The sequence below is a fragment of the Falco cherrug genome, chromosome 6, assembly GCF_023634085.1.
Source record: "Falco cherrug isolate bFalChe1 chromosome 6, bFalChe1.pri, whole genome shotgun sequence".
Classification (NCBI taxonomy): Eukaryota; Metazoa; Chordata; class Aves; order Falconiformes; family Falconidae; genus Falco; species Falco cherrug.
In genome coordinates, this window is record NC_073702.1 from 90,556,225 (window position 1) to 90,582,668 (window position 26,444).

The window sequence follows — 26,444 nt, forward strand, 5'->3', positions numbered from 1 at the left end:
GAAGAGCAGTGTTTTGCTTCTCATTTAATTTTGAAGTTATTTTTGTTATGAGTTCTGATTATTCTCAATAGAAACCTTCCCTGCAGGACCCTCCAACTTAGAAAGCCAGTGTAGAATTTCCTGAGGCTTGGTCGGTTTGTCTCCCCTGTCTTCCTCCATTAGATTTCAATACATTTTTTTTTTTCCTTCTACTGCCAAATAGAACCAATCATTCTGCAACCCTTACAGCCAACTCACAGTTGCTAAACTCAGCTTTTCTGTCTTAATATAGTTGCCTAAAGTGTTTCCTGCCTAATTTTGAAAGCTTTCTGTCGGTACAACAAACACAAAGTTCAGGGCCTTCAGGCTTGTAAGTCTCTTCAGTAGAAAAAGATGATCACATTGTATTTCAAGCCTGTCTCAGACATTGCCCTTAGAGCATTAGAAGTCAGAGCCTTGCAAACCTATTTGTGTTGCTATTAAAAATCTCACTTGTATTGTGAGAGAGCATGTCATCTGGCTTTGAGTGCTATGAATTTTTATAAGTCTGGAACTTGTTCAGTGTTTGCAAACTAGGTTATTACATTGCAGCATTGTCCCAGATTACTTGGTGTGTATTTATCTAAGCCTGAAATATTGAGTATAAGATAATGGGAGAGCAAACAACCAATCCTCTTAAAATACATCGGAAAGGTTAAGGAAATTGGGGGGGTGGGTAATAATCTACTAAAGCTGAAGGGTTGTGAAGGGGTTTTATATGCCACCAGACCTGTAAGCCAGAAGGTTCAAATGAACTTCAAGCTTGTAATTGTTAAATTAATTCCATTTCCTGATACATTTTGACTACAACAGAAAGTTATGTTGGTTTTCCCCATCCATGATGACATTTGCTACCTCATTTTAGAGGAAAGCTGTGATATTTTGTGATACTTTAATAGTTGATTGTGTTATACCAGAAGGAGAGTCTGAAATGTTGTCTTCTCTCTTCTTCCAAGTGGCTTTAGGGGTTCACAGCTCTTTGATTGCCTCTTCTAGAAGCGCCCTTCTTGAATCAGGAGGGGAGAGCTTGGGTTCCCTATCACTTAGGGAAGTACTTAACTCCTGTCACTATTACACTCCTTCAGGTGCCCATGAGGGGGAGAAAATTGTGAAAGGAAAGCTTTACAGGCAATATTAGAACAAGGGGTTCATTTTCTCTTCTGTTGAGCATGCAGAATACTATGCCTAAAATCTTTGTTGCTTTTCTTTTGAGTATACGAAGGCAATGAAGTTCTAAGATTCCCATTTGTTTTTCTTCCTAAGACCACGAGGAGAGCTTTGTCTTGCGGCAGGGGAACCAAGGTTTATATGTGACCCTACTTACGAGGCTGTGTATCTTGCCCTTGCTCTGGAAGCCTGGCAGACAGCTTATTTTATACAGGGAGGTTGGTCGGTGGGCAGGGTTACCTGAGGCAGGCTGTTGAAGGCAGGTCAGCACAGCCCCGGGACTCAGAGTGCTGCTGGCTGCCGTGCAGTCACCACCTCCCTGGGGAACCCGCCGAGATTGTGAAAGGTAAGGGTTTGCTTTGCGATAGGAGAAGAGCGTGAGAGAGACTTGAACTGTGGCATGGTGGGGGAAAGAACATGTTTCTGTTGTAAAAGCAAGAATCTCTGGGTAGAGAAACACTTTTTTGTTTGTGTGTTGTTTTTTGTTATGAAGTGCTGATACCGTTGTGTGAATGCCTGGGTGAGGTCTCTTTCCCATGAGGAAATGACTGAGATTCAGGTGTTCACTGCTTGCTTGCATGTAGTTGCAATCCATAAAAAAAGGGAAGAATGGGACACAGGCTGAGGGTCAGTTGTTTGCATGCATGCAGCTGCAACAGATGTGAATTGAGCTTTAATACTTTTGAACGCGAAACTTATTTAAAAATTGTTACCGCCCAAGGAGTTCTAGTTTGTAAATCTGCTTTGTTGACTTTATTAATATTTGCTGATTAGGAAGCATTTAACATTTTTTTATGTTAACTGTTTTAACTTGTTTCAGTTCCTATAACCAGACCGTTATGACCCCTCTGAGCTGAGGATTCTTTACATTCTCCTAAATGGTTTATCTTTACAGGTGTGGGGAGCAGAGAGGGGTTTGTTATTGTCAGCTGCTTTGGTGAGGCAGTGCTCAAAATCTGAGGGAAGGGAATATAGGGTTTAAAAGGTTGCCTGACACCTACTGGCCAGAGGATTTGATTGTCTAGGGTTTCTTGCCGTTTCCCTCTGGGAATTAAATTACTCCCTCTTCTTCGGCATCAGTATGCCTTTTTTGCCTGTGGCTGCAGTTCTGCCAGAAGAAAAATCTTGCCTGTGTTTGTTGATGTAAACTATAGTTTTTCTTCTGATATACATCCCTTGGGCAGGTTGAGTAGGTCTTTGAGATAAAATACCTTTAGAGCAGAATTTTGACAACTCTACAAAGTTAGTTTATCAAAATCTCCTTACAATTAACTGTTGTTACATAGAAAAGCAATATTCTATTGCTAGGCGGTTTAGAAAAGCCCACAAATGTCTTGCAAGTAGGTAAACAGAATTTTTACAAGATTGGATAAAAGTTTTATAGACAATAGGATTTCTGATTTCAGATAGGAATGGATGGGTAGTTAATTAGTTTGGAGTAAGACAGACATGCTGGTTTTTGCCAAGTTTAATTTTGAGTCATGTTGCATTGGGAAATGGCTTTTTTTTGGTTGGTTTTTTTTTTTTGTTTGTTTGTTCTTAAGGCAAAAGCCTGTTCTTGCTTTGGGGAACTGGGTTCAGGCTTCAGCTGTTGCTTACCTGCTTTATAGTCTCTGGCAAGGCATTTTTGCCTATTTCATCGCCCCCTTGACTCCCCTGTTTTTTCAGTTAAAAGATGTCCAAGCAAGGATAGTTGGTGAACACAGCCAAGGCCCTGAACTATTCAGTGGCCTCATAAATGCATGCTAGTAGTTACATTCTCTGTTTTAAACTGGGATTTTTGTGTCATACTGGACTGGTTTCACAAGTCCAATTTTAGTTTCAATACTGAAACATGCTGCACTTCTGTGTCTATAAACAAGTGCTAAAAATAAATGCTAGAATGTGTCACTGTTAACATACAGACCACCTAATGACACACACATGACAAAGTTCAGAAAGGGTGTGCCCTTCATGGAACTTGTGCTTCAGTAGTTTGGGATTTTATCATTTACAGAAATGTTACTTGTAAAAGAATACATGCAGAATTGGAATATATGACCAGAAACATGTATATTGCTAGAATTTTCTTGCTCTCATTTTACCACTGAAAAGTCGTCTCCCTTGACATGAAGAGAGGGAAACGGGGGAGGAGAAAAAGGAATGTAAAGTAAAGGCAGCAATAGTTAGAACAGGAATAGATTGAGAGGAGGAGAAGATCCAGAAGAAAAATTGTAGGCATTTGAACTTCAGACCTTAACTAACCTTCTGATTGCCTGGGAGGAATGAGGATTGATTATGAGCTTCCCCCTCCCCTGCCAGCCCTTGGTGTCTGACTTCCATTAGCTTTTCTTGCTTTCAAGGCATCTGTTAAAACTGCCCTGTGCCCTTTGAAGGCAAAGGCTTGTAGTAGAGCTAACGAAAGGTAGATTTGTTCTCTAGTGCTGTTTGTTCTTCTTCTTGTTATTAAAGCTGTTACTAAAGGATCAATGAGCAACATTATACTGAAATAAAGTGCTCTTGTCCTGTTCAGAAACAGCAATAAAAACATTCTACTTCATTGGTTTAAAAACAAAACCACAACCCACAGTGACATAAAGAAAATGGTTAGTTGAGAGCATTGCAAAGTTAATTCTGCATAGCATTAGTATGATTATTTTGCAGCCCATGTCCAAAGGAATGTACTTGGGTAATGACAGTTTGTCTGGCAACATCCAGACTTGGACTTTGATATGACTACTACTTTCACAAATAATATAAAAGGGCATGCTACGTCAATAGTGTTTCTGCTGTATGGGAGGGGTGGGATTTTGCCAGCTTTATATTCCATCAAGTTATTGTGTACTGGAGGAGGGCAGGAAGTTGAACAGGGTCAATTCTTGAACTGCTGTCCTGGCTACAGGCAGTCTCTTCCTGCTGTGGTGTTTGGAAGACTGCTCGGTACTTCCAGTTGCTGGTGCTCCATGTGAAATGCTTCAATTATTGGTAGGGGAGGAGATCCAAAGTGATGAACAGCTCACTGCCTGCGACAGCAGAGAGCTGTCATCTGTCATGAGTTCTTCCCCTTTTTCCTTCAAGGTGGTAGTGCTTCTCTGTGAAACTTCTATTGTGTTTTGAAGAGGATGCTGAAGAATAGCATAGCTGGGACAGTCAGAAGTTGCTGCTTGCCAAGTGTCATAATCTTAAATGTCTTAAAACTTCTGGTGGCCTCTTGGGGAGCAAAATTAGTCAAAACAGAGGTTTCTGAAAAATCTCAGCTTAAGACTGGTGAATGCTGCGTGATATTGTTACTTGCATATGGTGTTTCGTTTACTAGTCTTTTTCTTGTGCCACTGTTGTGATGTCTTCTTCAGCTGGATGCTGTTTTCTGGGGCTGCTGCTGGTTTTAAAGAGCCATCTATTTTTACTGCTCACTGAAACAGTAACTTCACTAGTGGTTTGCTTCCCTGTAAGTGGTGGGATTTGTGTTTCCTCTTACTTAAGACGGCAACAGATGTATTGTTCCTGAAATGGAGTATCTTTTTCCTTTCACTATAGGAGATTTCAGCTATCCTAAGACAAAAGTTCTGCAGGTATGACCTCTTCTCAAGTCACCTTTGAAGTAAGAGGACCGTCAGTACCAGGTACCCAAAGCATGCTTTCTCCTTTTCTTATGGTTTAACTAGACAATGACTGAATAGAAGGATGTTCAAAGGCTGTCTTGTCTGTTTTCTGCAGAGGTAAAAGAACACATCAGTTCTAATATCAAAATAATAAGTCATTATAAAGTACATTAATAAGAAATTTCACATAGGAATTTGAAAATTAAATTTGGGAATAAAAATGTTTACCTTTTTCTTCAAACAGCAATTTCATAGTGTGCTTGAGAATTTGATGCTGACTGAAATGGTTATGATTGTTTTAAAATCAGTATTCTGTCTCTAGTTTATTCCACGGAAACAAGTGTTTACATTCTGAACCATGATAGTCAGGCATGCATTGACATGTTTGTTCTGATTTTTTAGTCTCTCTGCATCCCTATTGAAGGTTCTCCATAACAAGATGTGACTTCCAGTGGGAATTAAGGACAGAAAGAATATACAATATTAATTCGATATGCCATCTGTGCAAAAATGTGTGAAATAACTTCTGTAATCTAAATAGGGAACACAAGATGTCATGTCATGTAGAACACCAAGATTTAGTATTGATAAATTGTGCTTATTACTTTGACCTTCATCCTTAGGAACTTTGAAGGAAGATCACCAAAAACGTAATTGGTGGTTGCCTGACAAAGGCAGGTGAATGTGGAGCATGTACAGACTGGCAAAATTCCTGTTACAGACGAATACCAGATGGCATAGGCGCCTCTTGTAGTTGGGGGGAAAAATGATAAAAACATTTCAAGAGTTTTGACATCTGCACCATGTTAGACCTTTCCTGTGTTTCTCCCATTTGCTTGGGAATTTGGGAACTGAACATTGACACACAATGTGGATATGAAGCCTTTAGTAAGACATATTTTTTTATAGCATTCTGGAGAAGAGTTTAAAGAATAAATTGACCTTAGATCAAATGAGGCTCTGAAGCACTGGTGTAGCTAATCAATGGAGTATTGCAAGCTATACTTCTTGTTGCTTGCACCGATGTGATGGTGCTGTCACTAGTAAAGTTGACTTTGGATTTGTTAACTTTCTGTTAGTATCTGCAACAAAAATCAGCGTTAGGGAGAGCTAGATCCTGCCTCAGTGGTTGGTTACAAAGAATCACCTGGAGATACTTACCATATGTATAGCATAAAGAGGTGATACAGAAAGTTGCTTCTGGTGATGACGATACTGATACTACTGCTCCTGACTGGGGAGAAGAGCTTTGAGATGCAGCAGTAGCAACTTGCCTTCTTCTGAAAGAAGAGAGGTAGGTTTTCAGAATAATCAGCAGTTCTACAAACAGCAAAATTACCGCTTTATTTAGAAATGTCACGTACTGATTTTGTCAGATCACCAGGGCGAGTAGTTGGCTGAGGAGACAAGGATCCCCACTTTGAGTGCTAATGTGCTCCCTGTGTCCTCATCGCTGTCAAAGCCAGTGATTCCAGGCGCACTGGCAGGATAAAAGGGCATTACCAGTATAGGAATGATGCTTTGACTCAGTCCCTCTAGCCAAACCACTTCTGGAGTCAACAATGGTAATGAAGCCTGACACATTGACGTAGGCTTTTACGTATTTGTGACACGGAGTGTTTAATTTCTGTCTTATCCTAGCAGAAGGAACAGGGTCACTGGTTACTGGCTGTAACTTCTGTAGGTCTTAATCAGGTGTCACATTAAAGGGGAGGTTTTCCCCTCCAAGCCTGTATGTTCACCTAGTCTGTCAATGTCCCAGAAAACATGAGACCCTTTTGCCTGACCAGCCTGTCAGAGCTCGCTACAGAGACTGCTGGATAGCACACTGTGTCAGAGGGTGATTTGACTGCTCTACTCAGGGATTCACAGTGACAGATTCACTAGTCAAATCAATTCTTCAAGTTTCTGCAAACTCACACAAAACAGATCTTACCTGAGAATTTTTTACTGTACAATTTTGTGACAGATTGAGGTTCGAGATTGCTGTTGATAGTACACTGACTGCAAGAACAAGTGTGAAATAGCATACACACAAAATGTAATCACAAATAAAAGCCAGATGGAGTTATTAAATCATTAAATGCGCATAGATCATAGTACTTTTCTTACCTGATAGATGTTCCTGTGAGGGAGAAGATGGGTTTGGCCCATTGACTGATTCCAAGAGTTGTGATTGAGTCTTCCCTAGTTTCTCCCCTTCCTGACTTTTGTATTATTTCTTTACTTCTAGATGGAGGTTGAGTGACTCTAGGCATACATACTTTTGTTACTCATAGGTGTAAAATTCTCTCGCTTTACCTTTAAAGGGATGGTCAATAAAAAAATACAAAGCACATGCTCAGTGAGGGGTGGTTGTACCTTGGAAGAGGGTAGCTTTGAGATGTAGTGTGTTTTGGTATTACAATGAGATCATAATGAGAAAAGCTCATCCAAGAAAAGGGGTTTTGCCACAGTTGCTGGCTCAACAGCCAACATCTTCTCTTACCTCACTCGCTTGACAGCTGCTGTGCAGTTTGTCAATACATGATACCATCAAGTTCCTGTTCCAACAGGGCCTGCCCTCAGAGTCTTCACTCCATTCCACCCCTGTTCAGGTTCAGTTCCTTTTAGCAGGTGCTAAGGTTGCAGGTTATGTTGCCTGGGGAACTGCCTGGGAGTAGATACTGTTTGTACCAACTGCATTCCATCCTGGAAGTAGCAGCTGCAGTTTTACCCTAAAATTTCTTTAATTTTGTAATACAAATTTAGTAATTTTTCCACGTCAGGACACAGTCCCATTCCAAGAGGCAGTTAGGTGGCCAAATATTAGCTTTTATGGAACAAAAAATGGAGCTTCTAGCTCCCACCTGTATACAAACATACTGTTTCAACAGAGCTGGCCCAAGCAGAGAGGTTGCAACACCCCTGAGGCTGTTGCAAGCTGTGAGGCTGGGCAGAAGACTTGGAGTAGCTTCCTCACTGCAGCTCAGCATCGGATTCCTCAGCAAGGGGAGGGGGAGAAGCGGATGGTCTCTGCACTTAAAACAAAAAAACAAGCAAAAGCCTGCTGAGCTTAAATTGCCTCTGAAAAGACAGTTGGAGTTTATCATGCATTTTGCTTGTGCCTTTCCTGGGAAAATTTAAGAAGCATTTTACAAATCCTGATTCAGCCTTGCAGTGTAATTGTTGGCGTGACTTGAAGGGTGACTGTGCATCTTGTTTAAATGCTGCCTTTTGTATGTTGTACCTTGCAGAGCAATAAAGTATTCGGAGAATGTTCACAGTTGTTTAAAAAAGGCCAGAAAATTACTCTAGCTAGCTGCTACTAAGAGGAGTGTAATTTAGATGGCACTTGAGAGGTTGGCCGATATATGCACTAAGCTGTACTAAATACTGCTCTTTTAAAGAGATATTAAAAGAATTTTAGCTTCTTTAAAATCTCCAGTCAGAAAGTCTAACTGTGTGGTATTCAGGTGGTCTTTCCTCCCCCCTTTATCTCCTTCCTGCAAAAACAAACCATAATGTAGCTTGGTAGAGTGTGGAAAAGGGAGACCACCTGACCTAGGGAATTGTGTGCAGTGAGTTGCGTAGTTAGTATACTCGTACAGCTGGTTTGTATGCTTACAGTGAACATACAAAAAGGCTGATTTTTATTTTTTAAATGAATTGGAACAAAAGATTTTTATAAAAAAAGGGGATCGTGGTTCAAGATGTTCTCAAATAATTTCAGTAAGCTGTTTTTAGGAGCAAATTATCTTATTTAATTCCTGGGTTTTGTAGATTTTTTCAAACCCCTGGGTGTGCAGGGATTTCTTTTGTAAGCAGTTCTGGTGGTATCTCTTACTAGATTAACCTGTATAACTGGAAAAAATTGAGACAGTTTTAGAGGGATAAAGACTTCTTCAAAACTGTTATTTCAGGCTTTGAAGTTCAAGTTATGTTATTTGGCTTAGTAAAAGCTATTAAAAAAAAAAAAAGGGTAATAAAAGGAACAGTATTACTGCAGGATGATTTGGAAGCCAGCCCTTTTAAGGGCGGTTGTCAGTACTTCCTCTCTCAGTGAGATCCTTGTGATGGTGAAGAAAACGCTGTTGTAGTTTTGGGTGGGGGAAAAATCCTTTATGAACCAAAAAGAGGAAGCTTAGATGGGTGATTCTGGTGTATGTTTTTAACATATTTGACGGTTTGACAGCGTAGGGTGTACTTATTAATTCCATATAAGCTTGAGTAATGATGATTGTGTTTTCTATTTGTTTGGGATTTTTTAGGAGAGGTTTTTGCTATATGTGGGAGCTGCAGTGCTTTGGGAAACTGGAATCCACAAGCTGCAGTGGTCCTTCAGACTGATGATCGGTAAGTCAGGATTTTGGGATTTTTATTTGTTTTCTTTGAAGCAGCTGGAGTTCTGGAGCAATGTTTATTCTGGCTTTGAGTTTGTAAACTATTGAGCTACTCATACCGTTAGTAAAACTCTACAGAATTTCTTGTATTGCCCTTGAAAATTTTGAAGACTTAGGAATGTGTCCAAAAAAATGTTTGAGTATGCCTTTTCTAGTTACAGGTGATGCTTCTAGCGTTGTGGCTGGCATATTTCAGTACCTTAATTGTAGACATTTTGAAACACTGCTATAGATAATTCTCAGTCCCATAACTATACAGCAAGTTATAGGAGATGTTTATATCATTTACTTTCTTTTTAACCTAGTCAAGTTATTGTGGCTATAAAGAGATGGGGAGAAGATTATTTAAAATGAGAGTTGTGTTAAGTTGTTTGTGAGTATACAAACGTGAGTGCACTTTAAGAAATTTTAAACACAGTGGGGAAATTCAGCGGTTTCTTAAAATGGTGCCCTGCTTATCACTGTTTGTATGATGCAGGAAAATAGGGCTTGCAGGTTGTATTTATACTCCTGTCAGTGACTTGCTGTGTGAGCTTGAATGAGTCCCGGAATTATTTCATCATGTCTACCCAATCTGTTAAATGAGGTTGAGAATTCTTGCTCCATTACAGAGCACTTCAGACCTGTAGATTAGAAAGTGTAATTTCAGTTTTAAATACCTATTGTGCTTTGTGCATTTTGCTAAGTTACCTTGTAAAAGCTTTTCTTGCAGCAATACACTAAATCTTATTTTAGAATATCACTTACTGTTTTGTTATTTCCCTCTCCCGCAGTCAATTATGGAAAGCTACTGTAGAGCTTCTTAGAGGAGTTCCTGTTCGGTATCGGTATTTTAAAGGGTACTTCCTAGAACCTAAGGTATGTACAACCTTTTCTATTTTAAGTTGGCTCATCCCTAGTAAAAAAAATCCCTTACTTGAAGTAAAAAGGATTTTCTGAGTTAAACTTGAGTTATTAGAAATAAATCCCAAATTGCAACAAATGAAACATTCAACTATTTGTGGAAATACAAGCAGTTCACTTCTGGAAAGACATGACTGTGTGCTGTTAACTTTTAATTATTTTTGTTAAATTGTCTTCTCTCTTGTACCAGTGTTAGTGTTTCAAAAATTCCAGTGATAATGAAATGCCTGACGCTATTATAAAACTTATATGATACAGTGAATTCTCATTAGTTATAGTGAGGCTATAACGACTTTGACAGTTACCATTGAACACGGACTTCAGCAGGTCAAGGATCTGTAGCATGGAAGCAAGCAATAGCAGGAGAAAAATGGTTAGTGTGAGCAGGTGTATTTAAAATTGCCTAATCTACAGTTTTTAAAATTACTGCAGATATTTTTTGTGAAGCATGAGAAATATTAACTAGTTTTTGTGCTGCATAATTAACATATGTTAATCTCTTGGAGTGAAAAGGTGAAGCAAGGAATGGGGCATCCCAGTGTTTTCTCTAGGTTTGTATATAGGTATTTGCATGACTTGGGTGGCGGGGGAAAACCCGAGAGACACACAGATGTGTTTTTAGAGGTATTGATGTCAAAGGCGCATGTGAGTTGAATGTATATGGCAGTATACTGGTCTGTAAAAACTGTACTAGGGTAAGCGGGGAGTTCTTCAGACTAGGGATGAGACTGTATCCAGAAAAAAGTTGGACTAAGCTGAGAAAATAAGCAGCTGCTCTTTGACTGTTTTTCTTAAATAGCAAGTAATAATTGTAAGAAACAACCCATTTAATACTATCTTTGCTGTCTTACTGTATTAATAATCCTGTAGCTAACCATTCTGGGATTTAGTTCTTTGAAATAGATATTATGAAGGCCATAGCTAAATGTGCAAAGGAGTTACAGAATCATCTCATCTGTATCTTTTAAATATTTTTAAATATTTTAAATTACTGTCAAGAGCGTGTTAAGTTTTTGTCAGCTGGACTAGCCTTTCTTTCACTGAAAGTATTTGACAGAGTTGTCATCTCAGTGAAGGACGGTAACTTCAAATAAAACACAATTCTGTTTTTTCTTTACAGCATGTGAAATAGTTTAATCTGAGACTGATGTTTAAATTGTTATTCTGAGGCAAAAGAAGGGAAGGCTAATAACAGATTTCTTTTTCTGAGGTCAAACTGAAGCCAAAAGTAGATCAGTTCTTACAGCCTAGCAACTCTGATGGGACTCATACTTTTTTTTTTTTTTTGCAAATGCCCATAAGCTCAAAATGTAATCAGTAGCACACTAGAAAAAGCACACTTAGTGAGAACAGATTGGCAGAAAATGTGCTTATAGACAACAACTTCTGTTTTTAACATTTGAAAAAGTTTACGATATGTATTGGTGAGTGTGTTTTTTTAAGTAGGTGCTCTGTATCGTGCACGCTTTATGTACCGTGTGATGCAGAGTCTGCCAAGGTAAGTATAAATTTTATGGAATACCAGCATATATATAAAGGAGGAAAAAAGAAAACCACCCTACAAAACAAAGTAATGTGAATTACTAGGGTACGTGGTTATCCACTTAGCAGTGTCTAGCCTGTACTTACTAAGTGCCCAGGACTGTATTTCTTGTAACATAAAGTATTTTGAAGAAGAGAAATACAGGTACAGTCTTTTCTCCCTCTTTCTGTAAATTTTTTGAAGAACAATGAAAAAGCAGGTTCCCTTCATTGTGACATGAGTGTAATGCACAGTATAGTGCAAATGAGACAGTATGTGGAGGACTTTTAGCATTAGAAACTCTGATAAGGAAAAGAGACTTCTAAGTTACATTATTCTGAATATTTTTATTTCAGTAATTTTTTTCATTTGGCATTGCATGTGATTAATCTGCTAAATTTGATAGGCTTGTGATATATGATCCCTCAGGCACTGTTAACCTCTTATATCAGCCCGATTTTGTGTCATGGTCTGTAGTAGGATAACTTAAATACATGTGTAGTCTTAAATATATATTGAAGTCTGAATATGTGAATTTGACACCACATAATTGAGTAAATCATTCTGAAGACAGATCCAGCTGAAATTGCTGTGCCTTTCTGTATCAACTGCATCTTTGAAGATGCTGGAGATGGACATGGTGGCAAAGCTGGGAGCGATACATGTTTACACAGAGCAACGATAGTTCTCATCCAAAATATTGCTATAGGCTAGATGTGAAAATAGATACAATAATTCACAATTTGGAAAAAAACAAATAGGAAAGTATTTTTCTCACCTCTCTCTAAACAAAAAAAGTCATCATTTGATCTCTGTTAAAGGATAGTACAATGTCTCAGGGAGTTTGGTTTGTTTGCACTGAAGCATTTTGGTGTTAGCGTGATTGTGGTTATGTAAATAGAGTGGGTTTTTTTAATACTTAATATATTGAAATCCGTAGAATTTTTGTAGGAATACAAATACATGTATATACAAAGGACATTTTACTATAAAATTGGTGCAAGTCTTGGTTCCTGCGTTTCAAGAGCTTTTACTGTGTTTTAAATGTTTTAATGATAATTGAAGAATCATCTTAAGCATTTCAAAAAGAAAAGTAAATACATGCACTTGATGAAATAAGACAGTAATTTAAACTATTTTGCTCAAAGTTTGTTCTTTTCTTAAACATAGTCTAGTATCAGTTACCTTACTGTGAGGATCTTCCCATGTTTTATTCTACATATACCTTCTGTTTGTTTGGGGGAGAATGACAAAAGGTGGGAACCAAAACCCTCTAGTCTGGAATTTAAGTCTTCCGTATCATATTTTTAAGGAGAATGTTTTTGTATGTATTGTTTGCATGATGCATATTTGAAAACCTTAGTAAGGTAAATACATTCTGTTAAGCCATGTTCTGTATTTGTTTTTCCAACAGTAAATAAGCATGCATGTTTAGGGTTATTTCTTTCAAGGGAAGTATGAAATAACTAAGTTATCCATGCATGCAGCAGGACTTTTAAAACTGCATTGGTAAACATTTTTCACTCTTGTGAGAATATTGCTTAATTATAGAGGTTTCAAATTAGACTTAAATTTACTTTTCCAAAATGTCAATAAATCCATTTAGTGCCTGGAATATAGTAATAAAGGTGAAACTTGGGTCTAGACTCAGTAATTTCTTTAATATTGGAATGCCTTAGAAAAGCTTTTGCTAGACTAATAACCCATGGTTAACCTGATAATAAGAAAGGAACACCGCTGCCGTGACTGCGCTGAGATAGCAGATTGTGTGTTAAACTTGATGGAAATACTACAGCTATAAAATCTTTACTTAGCTCAGGGCTTCTTGGCAAGTGACTTGTGTTTGCTGTATTGCCTTACAAAGTTAGTCATGCTGGCTGAATGGCTTTGGTTGATTGGTTTTGTGCTTAATTATTGTCTTTTGCATGGCACAGGAATCCAGAGAGATTTTTGTCAGAAATCCAGCATCAGAAGTTAATTCCAATTAATTTAGCTGTCTCATGTTCTTGAAGTAGATTAATATTCTTGAAACTTACTTTTGAGAAGTACAGTTGAGTAAATGCAGTTAACGTGGTGTTTTTAAGATGATATTTTTGTTTCCTAGTGCCTACTCTGTTATGTTGCCTTGGATCAGGAAGTTTGGAACTGGCCTCCTAAATTATCATTTAAACATCCACGGAAGTGCTTTCATTTTTATGGTTGTACTGAACACCCAAGCACTTCATGCAGATGGTGCATCCAGACTGCTTTGAACCTCTGGAACATTAGGCTACGTAGCCATTTTACCCTTATTTTTAAAAGTGTCTGATGACTACTGGGGGACCTCCCAGCTTCTGACAATGTAAAAGGACTTGATTTTTAAAGGAAATTCTTGAACGTCCTTTAAGAGCTTTAAAATTGCATCATATGTTCAGCTACAAATGAATCAAGCAATGTATTTTTTGATGTATTTGATTAAAAAAATACAGCTTTCTGTGTTAGTGGAGAGGGATCTGTGCCGTGCAGTGCCACTTACTATAATCTCGGTGTACTGCCCACAGGGTTGCTTCACATGAGATTTACAAGTGTGCCCTTTTAAGACTGGCCTAGAAGAGGCTGACTTTTTAGGTAACATTATTACCATCTTATGAATATTGATGACACATAATTTACTTCCACTATGGGCTGATCTGAACTGGGCTGTTGTTCAGATGTGGTCAGTATATGCCACTGAAATTACATCAGTACTTTAACCTCGTTATAACAATGGCTTCTGTTACATGTGATTAAAACATTATTTAAATGAACACAAACACCATCTGAGCAGGGATTGTGAGGGGGCTTGTCAGTCACATCTGTGCTTGTTCTCTGATCCATTGCCCTTTTTTTTTCCAGGTAGCTGTGCTTGGCTCTTAGTGTGGAAAGTGTTGAGGGCTCCAGGGATTACATGCATAATCAGGCCACCATATTCCTTTCAGGGGATGAAATTTTGCTGAATGTATCCAGTGTGGTGTGCTGTTATTGTTAGGATAATGTTACTCAAATTCTCATTCATAATTTTAGAACCTAAAATTAAAATGTGCAGTTACAGTAGTGTAAGACATAAACTGGTATTGGTATTTCAATACATTAGGGATTTCTACAAAGAAAACCTTGCTTACCTTTTGCAGAAAACAGCTCAATCCGTGTTGGGACGGACTTGCGTTCCCCAGGTTTGCAAAGCTACAGGTTCTATATGTGTTATGGGAGTCACTGTTGGAGAGCTTGCAGGCCTGCGTGGTGCTGGGAAGTGAATGGTAGCCTCCCTGCTGGCAAACGGGGTTCAGCCTCGGAAACTGGGACTGTGACACGCCAGTGTGAGAGAAGGGGGAAGAAACTTCTCATAGTCTGTTTTTCTGGAAGTCCGTAAGAGTGATAATTGTGGCAGCAGTGAGAAGATGGGAGTTAAAGCTGCCCTGAAACAGGGATAAACTGAAATTAATAGTATCATCTTTTTTTTATTTACATGCATTCTGTCTTTTAAGTATATGTATTTTATTCTGACACAACTCTTGAGTATAGATGCCCCTGAATTGCTTTTAGCTAAGATTCACAGAGCAAACCCATCTTACTGAGTGGTTTTATTTGGTGTTGGCTGTTAACTCATCCGAAAGCATAGGTGATTAAATGTGTGTGTTTGATGTATTTCAAGAAATCCCATCTGTTGTTAAAGAATTTATTCAGTAAGCTGTAAGTTGATAAAGCTTTATGGTACTGTGTAATTATATTGCCGAGCTTGACACCTGTCTGGATGTCCCTGTTGATGTGAAGTCTGTTTAAACAAGAACCTGAAGTACTGGGACAAATTGGCCTATTGCTTTGGCAATAGTAGCAAGTCTTTTTGGAAACGAGTTACTTGGGTCCAAAACACCAAAATGACAAACTCTGAAGCTATCTGACAGTGGTTCTTCTGACCGATAGTAACAACCATGCAATGTTCAGGGAAACTTCTTAGGGTGACTGAGCTGGGAATCAAGCATATTCTTTCTGTTGTTGGCCAGTGGCTACCTAAAAGCTTTAACCTAGAAAACCATTTCAAACTTCAATCGTTCTCAAAGAAGAGATTGAGTTACTGTTCTGATTATCTGTCTGAATCTTGGCTATGTTTATCAACAAATACAATCTTTTGAGGGACAGTAACTTTTTTTTGTGTGGGTGCAAGAATCTAATTTATCCTGTCCCAAATGGAATAGACTGCCGGAGTTTCACTGCTGGCCAGTTGGATCAAGTATTTATGTTTTAATGAAATGGTAAATAATTTGCTCTTCTGTACCATAACTGAAATAACTGTGTTTTATAGACTTTGAATTAGTTAAGGAAATTTTACAGGAGAACCCACCCCTGCAACTGTTAACTGCATGAGTAGATGCTGAGTGCTATTTGAAATTCGAGATGTGAGATATGTTTTTTTGTAAGTTGTTGCTGTAGTATCTTAAAAAAGCAAGCACTCTTAATGAGTTCAGAGACACTGTTTTTCTGTATCAGAATGAAACTGAAGTAGTCCAGTGGAGTAGCTGTAAGCAGTAAAGGTTTAATAATTCCATGTAACTTCTCCACCCTGTCACAAGTTTTGTCATATGTATGCCTGATGCATCAGATGGCGTCGTCAGCAGTTGTAGGGGTAACGAACGAGCCTGATCTGTTTTCTTTCTCTTTCACGCTCTCTCTCTGTCCCACTCTGTTTCTTCTTTTTCTTTCTTAAACCTGTAATTTTAGTTCACAACCATCCCAAACAGCTTCATGGGTAGAAAATCAGATATAACAAAAGAAATTATTGCAGACATTTAACTTTTAAATTACAGACTATCGATGGTCCCTGCGAAGTCATAGTTCACACGTGGGAGACTCATCTACAACCACGATCAATTACCCCTTTAGGTATGGGCATCAACTGCATCTGTTTGAGGCATATGCATAAGATTGCTAATATGCTGCACATTGGTGTAGAGGGATTGATAACTATAGTTTTAAAATACTTAAATTTATTGTGTTGGAGGTATAAACTTTTTCTTTGCACAACATGGGCCTTACTCTCAAAATATATGTATATATACATAAGTGGCTTAAAAATGGAGTGGATGTTAAATTCTTTGCTGCTATCCTTAAGATTGTGGGTTGGTTTTTTTATTAATTTGGAATTGTAATAATTTTCTGTAAGTTTAATTCTTTGAGACTAAGGATCCATATTATTTTTTTAGAGAAAATGTGGGGAGGGGGAGGGTGTGAAGTCACTGCTGTTTTTATTTAACTAATATTTCATGCAAAAAATTTTAATTAGGCTTCTTTGAGTAAATGGATTAACGTAGATAGAAACACGAATGGTCTTATTTTCCTGGCAATTTAGCAGAAACCTACTTTGCTGAGGGAGAAGGTGGCATGCAGACTTGCATACAAGTTCCTAATGCTTTTTTGAACAGGGAAAAGTTTGTTTTTTAAGAGTGAGTGAAATAACCTTTGAATGTAGCTTGCAATTTAGATCTCTCATGCTGCTATGGTATGGCATGTTTTATGCGCTGTCTTTTCTAGGATATGAAAAATGTTATTTCCTCCACACTTAGGAATTCACATCTATTAAATACCTTCTGATGCACTGAAAAGATGTCTTTTAGAAACAAGCTGGTATTAAAGAGACTGTTAATCACAAATAGTTCTGTGATCATGGTGTCGTCCCATCCCCCTGTGTCCCCCCACTCCTTTTTTTTTTTTTTTTCTTTTTTTTCTTTTTTTTTTTTTTTCAATTGAATTAGTTGTGTTTCTGTTGCTGTAACAAGATTGTTTCTGTATTTGTCAGTAACTGGTTAGGGAAGCAGCCTAACTTCTGTTAGGGTCTAGACTTCATCTCTAAATTTGGATAACTTCGTTCCAGTTAGGATTTTTTTTTTTTTTTTTTCTTCAAGTAATACTCAACCCTTCATAAGCAGTCTTTAAGAAAATGCAGCAAAACCAGGATGTTAGTGCTTGGTCATTATGATCCTAAATTGTTGCCTGAGGTTAATAATCATGGGCCTGCCCTCAATTTTTATTCTTAGAAAAAAAATAATAGGATTAATGGCTGTAGACACAAAATTTTGTTAAGATTTATGTTTTGAGAAATATTTAGTGTGCTTGGACTACTGCAATTCTGTTAATGCTGTGAATTTACTTAGTGCCTTAAGATTTCAGATATTAAGACTTTGGAGAGGGTAAGGATAAATCTAAGTGTGAAATGAGTGTTTTGAGTATTTCATCCTAGGTTGATTTCTGTCACGTGGGCAGAATAAGCATTTTAATTGTGACTAATTTGATTTAGAAGCTTTACCTATAAATGTGCAGGAGGGCAGCTTTCTTGTATGTTTGCAAGAAACTTTATAATGTCTTTGACACTAATAAGAAAAGCATCTTAGATCCCAGTAGGATTTAAATATTATAAGCAAAATACTGCATCAAACTAGGAAATTATGCAACCTTCTTGCTTTTCTCAGTTCAGATTACTTTAGGTAAAACATCTTACGGCATTTTGTGTGTTGTTTGGTCTGTCTTGCAGAAACTAAGAAAAAGCATAAATGGGGAAAAAGCTTTATAGAAGGTTGCAATAAACATGCTTATTCTTTGTTTGTTTCAGTTTTCCTACTTTTTTTTAGATACACTTTTTAGAAGTGAAGTGGAAAAGTAGAATTAATTTAACTTGGCAATGATTCTTTATAATGTGAATACTAATTAGTTTCTTTCATTCTTTTCCCCTCCTTCTGGTTCTAGAAAATGAAATTACTATTGACGATGGATACTTTGGAATCCGTAGTAAGTGAGATATATTGACCTTTACTCTTTACCACATATTTAATTTTAACAAGATAAAGCATTGTAGTTGAAAAATATTTGAAATACTAAGTTTTGACAGGAATTGCCGCTAAGTGATTGTTTTCTCTGCTTATATGTTTGGGGATTTTTTGTATCCAGCATTGTGAATTCACGCTCAAGCTATAATCCCATCTAATATTAATAAGAGACTGCTAGGAAGAGTTGAAATATTCTAAGAGTGCTGGTGTTAAAGGTTGAAATTTGTGAGCTTTAGGTCATGAACATGTTTTTTTGGAAATACAGAATAGATTTAACTTTCTTCTAAAGCTTTGCCTTTGAAAAAACTCTTTGTCTCTAGAAAAATATTATCACTTACCCTAAATGTATACAACCTTCCTCTTCAGTCAGATGCATGACTGTCAAAACCTCTCATAAGCTCAACCCTCATGTTCTCGTGTGTGCATGTGTCTCACTTTTGGCAGTTCTATCCCACCTCTCGCTTAACGCTCAATCCTGTGGCACCCAAGGTAACTCTTTGGCATGTCTCATGTCTTAAAGCTTTTCCATGTTTCTTTGTATCCTCGTTGAATGATGAGTTTGTCTAGGAATTCTTCAAAACTGCGGGGTCTGCTTCAGCACCTGGTCTGACAGCTTGTGCTTTCCAGCCATTCTGCTTGTAGGCTCTCCTTGTCGTGATGGTGAGGTTGAGGATTTTCCTCTGTCCTGTCCTGCAGACTTACACTGCTTTACTGGCATTGACTATGATGAGCTAATTCAACACCTGTATTTCAATAGAAACAGGGAATCTCCAGTTGTGTATGGATCTTCAGAGCTTCTGTCAGTGGTATTCCATGCATTGAGAGATCCCGGGACAAGGGAATGTTATATCTGCCTTTGGAGACTTAAGTTAGTCCTTGATACCACAAATTAACACTGGAATACTTCGTGCTGTCCTGCAGACAGGTCATGTGTGAAGGATCATTGTTCCTACTTAATCCCCTTTTAAAAGCCAGCAAACAACTGCAGTATCTGTTGTCTGTTCTGGGTAGTTGGGAAAAGACAGGTGAAAGGATGTGCTCGGCAGTTCCTCTGGATGTGCTATTGAATAAGGCTGGTGATAAGAGGATTGTCTGGAAGATGGTGTCAGAGGAACTGTATTTATATTTTTGTATATTAAAATATCTAGATCTCCCTGAAATAAGTTGTTAAAGTGTCTTTTACTTTTTGTTTGATTTTTATTAGATGGTATTGAAACTGTGGATGCTGGGTGGCTGACGTGTCAAACAGAAATAAGATTGCGTCTACATTATTCTGAGAAACCACCTGTAGTGATATCTAAGAAGAAATTTAAAACATCAAGGTTCAGGTAAGAACCTGCTCATCTTAGTGCGCAATTTATCTTGTGTTAATTGTCAATACTAGTGATTCTTTTTTTCCTTAATTAATATAGCCTTTAAATTAATATTGGGTTGCTAATAGGCATGTACTATCAGGCCAATTTCCAAGTATTTAAGCACTTTGTAAAAATATGATGATAACATTAAATCGGTGGCGTGTTTCAGTTGCCTCATTTCATTGTTAATGTAGTGTCAGAAGTTTCTCCTGTTTTAACAAAGGAAGACAGACAGTCAAACAAAACTATTCTAGCTTTGCTGCTGATTTAATGCTTTTCAGCTTTTGCATTTCTAATAGTTATTAAGCTATTGAATGTGTATAAATCAGATGTGATACCACAAGTTAAGCAGTAGGTAACAGGTGTCTTTCACAAATACTTATTACATACCTGCCTTGGTGTTTCCTGTTTCTTGGCTGGAACTGTAGTGTTCCGAAGTAGTTTTATGCTGTTACTTTCAGAGTTTTCTTCTTTGTTCTTAACTTCTTGGAAAGAGCAGAATGGAAACGGAAGTTGGGGGAAAGGGAGAAGGCTTCCAGGTTTTTTGTTGCTTACTACTTTTTCTCCTTACCAAAGTAAACAGCCCTCTCCATTTAATATATGGTTAACTCTCCACTGCATTACAGATTTCTAGTCAACGTAGATGGTGGAGAGAACAGCATTCTCTAATCCCTTCTGTTGCTGTTTAGATCAGTTTGTTTTTATCTGCAGAGGTGTCTCAGAAAGCAGGCATTATTATAAGTATACAGTTGACTGACAGAAGCAGGTACCTTAGTCCTGATGTTTTGAGGACTGCGCTATTGCCCTGAGTGTTTGATCTCCTTCCCCCCCTTGAGTTTCTGGGATCTGGAGCTTGCTCTCTCTGTGATTTACAGATCACTTGGTTAACCTGGGAGTTACTAATGTATTTTGATGGTCTGACACTTGTTGTTGTCCCCCAACCCCCCCCCCCCCGAAAGTTCCAACTCTTCTGATGAGGGGAAAGTTGATTTAATACAACATTCTTCAGTCAAAGTTAATACTTATGTCCTGTTCTCTATTCATTGTGTGTTATAGTAGGTAGAGAGAGAGCAATTTCTGAAGCTTCATCCTTGTCTAAATTAGATGGTTGAAATCAAAACTTGTTAAGCTGGATGCATTCACTAGATAAGATACTGTTTTACTGTGTTCCACTTGCTGCGTAAAAAACTAGATCTGCCCAGGTAGTTTCTGTAACTGTCACTTGCTATGACACTGTCAAGTTTGTGGAGCATCTGTGTTGTAACTTTTTTATGAGGGTATTAAGAATGTGGACTTGGTGTAAAGAATTTTTATGACTGTAATTGTTTGAGGTACAGATTCAGTTTTACTAGTGAATTGGCATCTAACTAAATAACTCTATCCCATCTGCTGCTTAGATAATTCAGAAAGGGATTTGGATTACTCGTATATGCTTCCATCACACATGGCATAATGAATTCTGTGTGGAAGGTTTGCTCTGTATAATAACAATGAATTCTGAGTCTTATTGAGAGGCTTATTCCTCTCAGTCCAGGATTTTTCAGAAACTGCATTCAATTTACTTTTAAATGATCATTTAGGGTTTCTCAAGGGACTTACTAATTACTTCAGACTATCTTATTTATGCCTAATAGAATACATTCATCTGCCTAATCGGTGTTCAGAGAGACTTCAAGTTGTGTGTGTGCATTTACCAGCAGCCAGCCTTGGCGATTACTGCTATTTTCAGTGTTTTTTCATTAGCCTTTTGGCATTATGGGTGTCAGTCTGTGGAGAAAGGCTGGCTGTGTGGCAGACCAAAACGTTGCTTTGCTGGAGTGCTGCTTCTCAGACCACTAGTACAATTTTCACATTTACCCAAGTTCCAGTTTTAGAAGTGACTTGAGCACTTGAATCTGACCAAAATAAGATTTAGACAGCAGCTGCAAGCTCTTGACTCCTGTGAGGGCCCACTGCACACAATGCTGTCCTGTCGATGGTGGTGGTGGTGAGAAGAATTCTTGTGTTGTATGAGCTTGTGCTCAAGCTTCTTTCTAATTCTTCAGGGTTTCCAAAGACACTGCTGTGACTTAACCATTTGTTTTGTGTTTCTGGTTGAGTAGAGTAAAACTGACTCTAGAAGGCCTAGAGGAAGATGAGGATGATGAAGAAGGCCAAGAGAAAACATCCCCTACTGTCCCTCAGAAAATGGCAAACACTGTGGAGTTCTCCTTAATAAGTAACAACGAATATAAATGTCGACACTCTCAGCCAGACTGTGGTTATGCTTTGCAGCCAGATCGATGGATAGAATACACAATACAAACCATGGAGCCTGATAACTTGGAATTAATCTTTGATTTTTTTGAGGTATGTCTCTTCACCCTGAAGAAGCAACTCCTGTCTGCCTTTGGGAGCTAGTCAATTACCGTGAAGATTTCACTGTTCGGATAGTGCTATTGCCTGATATTCTTGATCTTTTGGACTTGCAAAAACAAGTTACGAGACCATTGGCTACCACCCCATTTTGCAGAAAGGTTTTATGAGTCTTCTCGATATGGCACAAAGTTTTGCAGTTTCTACCTATTTAGAAGTTAGTGCAAATTAGACACAAACCTTAGTGTGCAGTACTGCATGCAGTTAGGTTAGGTTGGCTTTGATTTTTATCTTTTACCAGAACAAAGGTTTGCTTATCCTTCTTGAACCTGAACAATGTGTATATGAACTAGTTACATTACAATTATTTGATCTTAATTTTAAAATTGGAAACAGAATAGATTTCTCTGAATTGACTAGTACAAATTAAAACTGGATATTTGTGAATTCTCACTACTACATATGTTATTTTGCACTCTATTTAATTTCCCTGGAAGATCTTTAAAAAAAAACTTGGAATATTAAGAAAACAGCTTTTGTCTCTTCATACTGTTTACGCAGAAGAAAGTTGTAAGCATTCTCTCTTTGGACTAAAAATACCCTTAAAATCATTTACACTCATAATCGTAGAGCGGCTACATGGTTTCTGAACTTGACTATGGTTAAGTGCACATTCTGCATGTTAGTGGCCCTCCTCCTTCCCTGCAGAAAAATACAAAGTTATTTGAAGCATATGTATTATTCCAATTCATCTTGGTTCTAATCACAACTTGAGTTTTTTAGAATACAGACTGTTTCATGCATACAATTTTCATCTGAAAAGCTAAGAGTTTTCAAAGGCAAATGTACATGAGTTTTGTCGATTTCCATTAAGAATTTCATATTCCTGGCAGTAAATTGCCACACGCTGTTACATTAAACAATTTTTAGCCTGAAATTAGTGTTTTCTGTAGCACACAAGAAACTTCTGTTACATCAGTGCCTGTATGTATCTTCCTGAGGAGCAAGAAAGAGTTTGTTTAGAATTCTCACCTACATGTAACAGTAGGTGTTTTCGTTTTTTGTTTGTTTTGTTTTTAGGAAGATTTAGGTGAAAAAGTAGTACAAGGCGATGTGCTCCCAGGTCATGTAGGTTCTGCCTGCCTCCTGTCATCCACAATTGCAGAACTCGGAAAGAGTGCTGGAATTCTTACACTTGCTATTATGAGCAGAAATCCAAGGAAGACAATTGGAAAAGTTAGAGGTACAGTTGATGCAAAAAGATGTAGATAATTTTACTCAGTCATCCATTATCTGTTGACATATGAAGCACTGGTATTTTTCTTGTAGTGGACTACATAATTATTAAGCCGATCCAGGGATACACTTGTGATATGAAGGCTTCATACGCAAAATATTGGAAACCAAGAACAACTCTAGATGTTGGACACAGGGGAGCAGGAAATTCTACAACAACAGCTAAGTAAGTTGACTTACATTTTAATCCAGGGAGGAGGGGATTATGTTTAGTTTCACTGACATCAATTGAGGAAATGGGCAGTTTAAAATAAAAAGCTACAACCCATGATTAAGTCACTTCGATATCAAATGTGGGTGTTCTTTAAAATAAAGACTTGTGATTTGTATTTCTCTTGTTTCAGTGGACTTTTGTGCTATGCTGCATCTAACAAAACATTTTTCTTTGCTGTTATTTCAGACTTGCTAAAGTTCAAGAGAATACTATTGCCTCTCTGAGGAATGCTGCTAGTCATGTATGTATGCACATTTGCACGCATATAGTACTTGTATAGTTAAAACTATCTTGGCTTGTATGCTTAGTTTCCATGATTTAATACAACAAATGGTAATTGCACTGGTATGAAATTGCATCAAATCACTGTGGAGATTCCCTGAGAGAGAGGAAGGGAAGTAACAGTTAGATTAGGCTGTCATTCTTGAGTTCCTTAAAGAAAATCAAAACTTCCATCTAATATGTTCTGATGGTGGTCTAATACAGAGAAAATCTTAATCTCAACCCTGCAGAGACATAGGGGTGGAAGAATTTCAAACAGATGAATAAAATCTTGGCTCTGTTAGAGTCGGTCAGCGTTCTCTGAGGTGGCTCAGGGACTGCTGAGTACCTAGAGTTGGTGTCCAAAAATGAGACTTGGATGCCAAGCTGGTAGAATAAAACAATCCTTTGCTTCAGTGCTTGTTGCGATGGAGACTTGGAATCCTAAGATGAGACTTTCAACTTGGGAGATACTGGCTTCAAGTGCTTAAATTCCATGATTGAGGCGGTCAATTTTATTCCTTCCCATAATCTTAGTCACTGAAGTGATCTGTGGTAAGATTGATCTAGACAATCCAGTGACATCCTGCAGCGGAGTAGCTGGACTCAGAAGCACATTCAGAGGTTCCTTGCCTAGCTTCTCTTCTCGCAGTGAAGAGCTGTGGTTACAGCTTTACACATAAAGATGCTGTTATGAGATCACCTGCTGCTTAAGTTGTAGGGTTCCTAAGGCTTTGCAGGTACATCTTCAGTAATGCAGATTCTTACCAAACATCTTTTGAAGTTGTTAAAGGGATGGGACCAGAATCTGGAGTATTATGCTTATTGGCTTCTGATTCTGGAGTGCTGTACTCCCCATGAGTCAGAGCTGAAAGCTTTGTCTGGTTTGGGAGTAAGTGTAATTTGAACACAGTGTCTGGAACATGTACTGACTGCAGAGGAAAAGAAAACAGCTACTACATTATCCTTGTGATAGTTCTTAATTCCTGGGTGGATGCTGCAGGTGTATAGATAGCTTTTAAAAGGACCATCAGAAGTATACATTGTGGCAGAAATATACTATGAAAGTTGTCAGCAGTATCACCAGAAGAGTACTTTCAACTATTTGCAGATTGAAAAGGCTGAAAGCTACCACTCTAAAATATTTCTGCTGAGAAGAGGGCTGAAAAAAGCCTGCCCTATTTTCTTTTTCTACTGATTGAAAAAAGACTGGGCAAGTCAGGATGATAATTTGATGTATGGTATTCTTGGAGGACTTTCAAAGGCATGATTTACAGACATTAAAAAAAAAAAAAAGGCTTTGTGTGTTTCTTTATCTCTTTCTTTCTGGCCCTCCCTCTTTTCAGAAAGATTGTGCTTGGAACTCGTTATTCCTTTATTCCTTTTAAGCTTATCAGAAATATCTTTATTCCTTTTAAGCTTAACAGAAAACAACATACAGTTGAAAAGGGCAGGAGAGTACCAGATGCAGCTGCTTCTGCTCTTGCACATGTTATAACACACTACTACTGTGTTATCCACTAGTGACTCCAGAAGCTCCTCGGTCTATGGAGTGCCTTGCTAAAGCTTTGCCAGTTTGTAGTGATCCCATGTCTCTTGGTGGGGAGGGGGGAGAGAGGGAGGAAGGGCACTGCAAAGGTATCTGTTTGAAAACATTGTCTTAGTCTTTCTCTGAAATCAAGTTTGCAGTGCTTGAATGTTACTAGAAGGTTTACAAGATTGATACCTATATCTATATATCTCAGAACTGCATTATGGTAATTAAAATACTTTCCCCTAAGATTTCCACCCCCCCACCCCCACCCCATTTGTAATCCATTGTGGAGTATGATTTAACTGATAATAGCCAGCTGCATTCAACTTGGTTGATGTCCAGGACCTGTGAATACTTGACAACTTATCTGCGGTTCAGTAGTCCTTGTGCATAAAGAGTCAATGGATTTTGTTTTGTTCTGTGTGTTTTTTAATTTTCTGTAGGGAGCAGCATATGTGGAATTTGATGTGCATCTTTCTAAAGATCATGTGCCTATTGTCTACCATGATCTCACATGTTGCATGGCCATGAAAAAGGTAAAGATTAAGATACCTGTATTTTATCTTTAAATGTGACCATTGCAGAAACTAAAATACCAAGTGCTCGTAGAAATAATTCTGGAGAATCAAGGGATGGAATGGGACTAAATATGCAGCATTACTGTGTGCATAAGTAGAGAAGTTGAGCTTTTCTTTTGATGTTGTAGCAACAGCATTTCAGATGCACAGTTTGAGACTTCAAGTTTACATTGTAGTTATTTTTATACCATTTTTTAAATTTATGGTTTGGAAGAAAAAATTAGACAACTCCACTGATTCACTAGCACCGCTGGGACTCAGACTGTCAGAGTGAGAACTTCTGCTTGTTTCTTTTTTGAGGGGAGAGTTAGCATGATTTTCAGCATGACTTCTCACCCCTGCTGATACTTAAATGTGTACTTCTCTTAGGCAGTTACGTACTAATAAAAGTTTTTAGGTTAAATAAACCTTATTTGGTCTCCCAGTAGTGGCCAGTAGATGGAAA

General features: G+C 38.0%; 1 protein-coding gene across 6 annotated transcripts in view; it reads left to right on the forward strand.

The window, feature by feature from the left end:
* The window catches only part of GPCPD1 (glycerophosphocholine phosphodiesterase 1), a 46,624-nt gene that overhangs the window by 3,898 nt on the left and 16,282 nt on the right, over positions 1–26,444 (forward strand). For 5 of the 6 annotated variants that reach the window (XR_008732697.1, XR_008732698.1, XM_055713220.1 and 2 more), the window contains exons 2-12: positions 4,702–4,787; positions 9,017–9,101; positions 9,922–10,006; positions 16,394–16,469; positions 18,327–18,368; positions 19,611–19,734; positions 21,864–22,110; positions 23,197–23,359; positions 23,446–23,578; positions 23,813–23,867; positions 25,865–25,957. Coding sequence is in view for 4 of the 6 variants with exons in the window: in XM_055713220.1 (XP_055569195.1) it covers positions 4,739–4,787; positions 9,017–9,101; positions 9,922–10,006; positions 16,394–16,469; positions 18,327–18,368; positions 19,611–19,734; positions 21,864–22,110; positions 23,197–23,359; positions 23,446–23,578; positions 23,813–23,867; positions 25,865–25,957 (1,152 nt within the window). In the remaining 2 variants the exon portion in view is untranslated. Of the gene's footprint in view, positions 1–1,465; positions 1,532–4,701; positions 4,788–9,016; positions 9,102–9,921; positions 10,007–16,393; positions 16,470–18,326; positions 18,369–19,610; positions 19,735–21,863; positions 22,111–23,196; positions 23,360–23,445; positions 23,579–23,812; positions 23,868–25,864; positions 25,958–26,444 lie in introns of those variants that run through there. The other variant, XM_055713219.1, reaches the window with a different exon arrangement.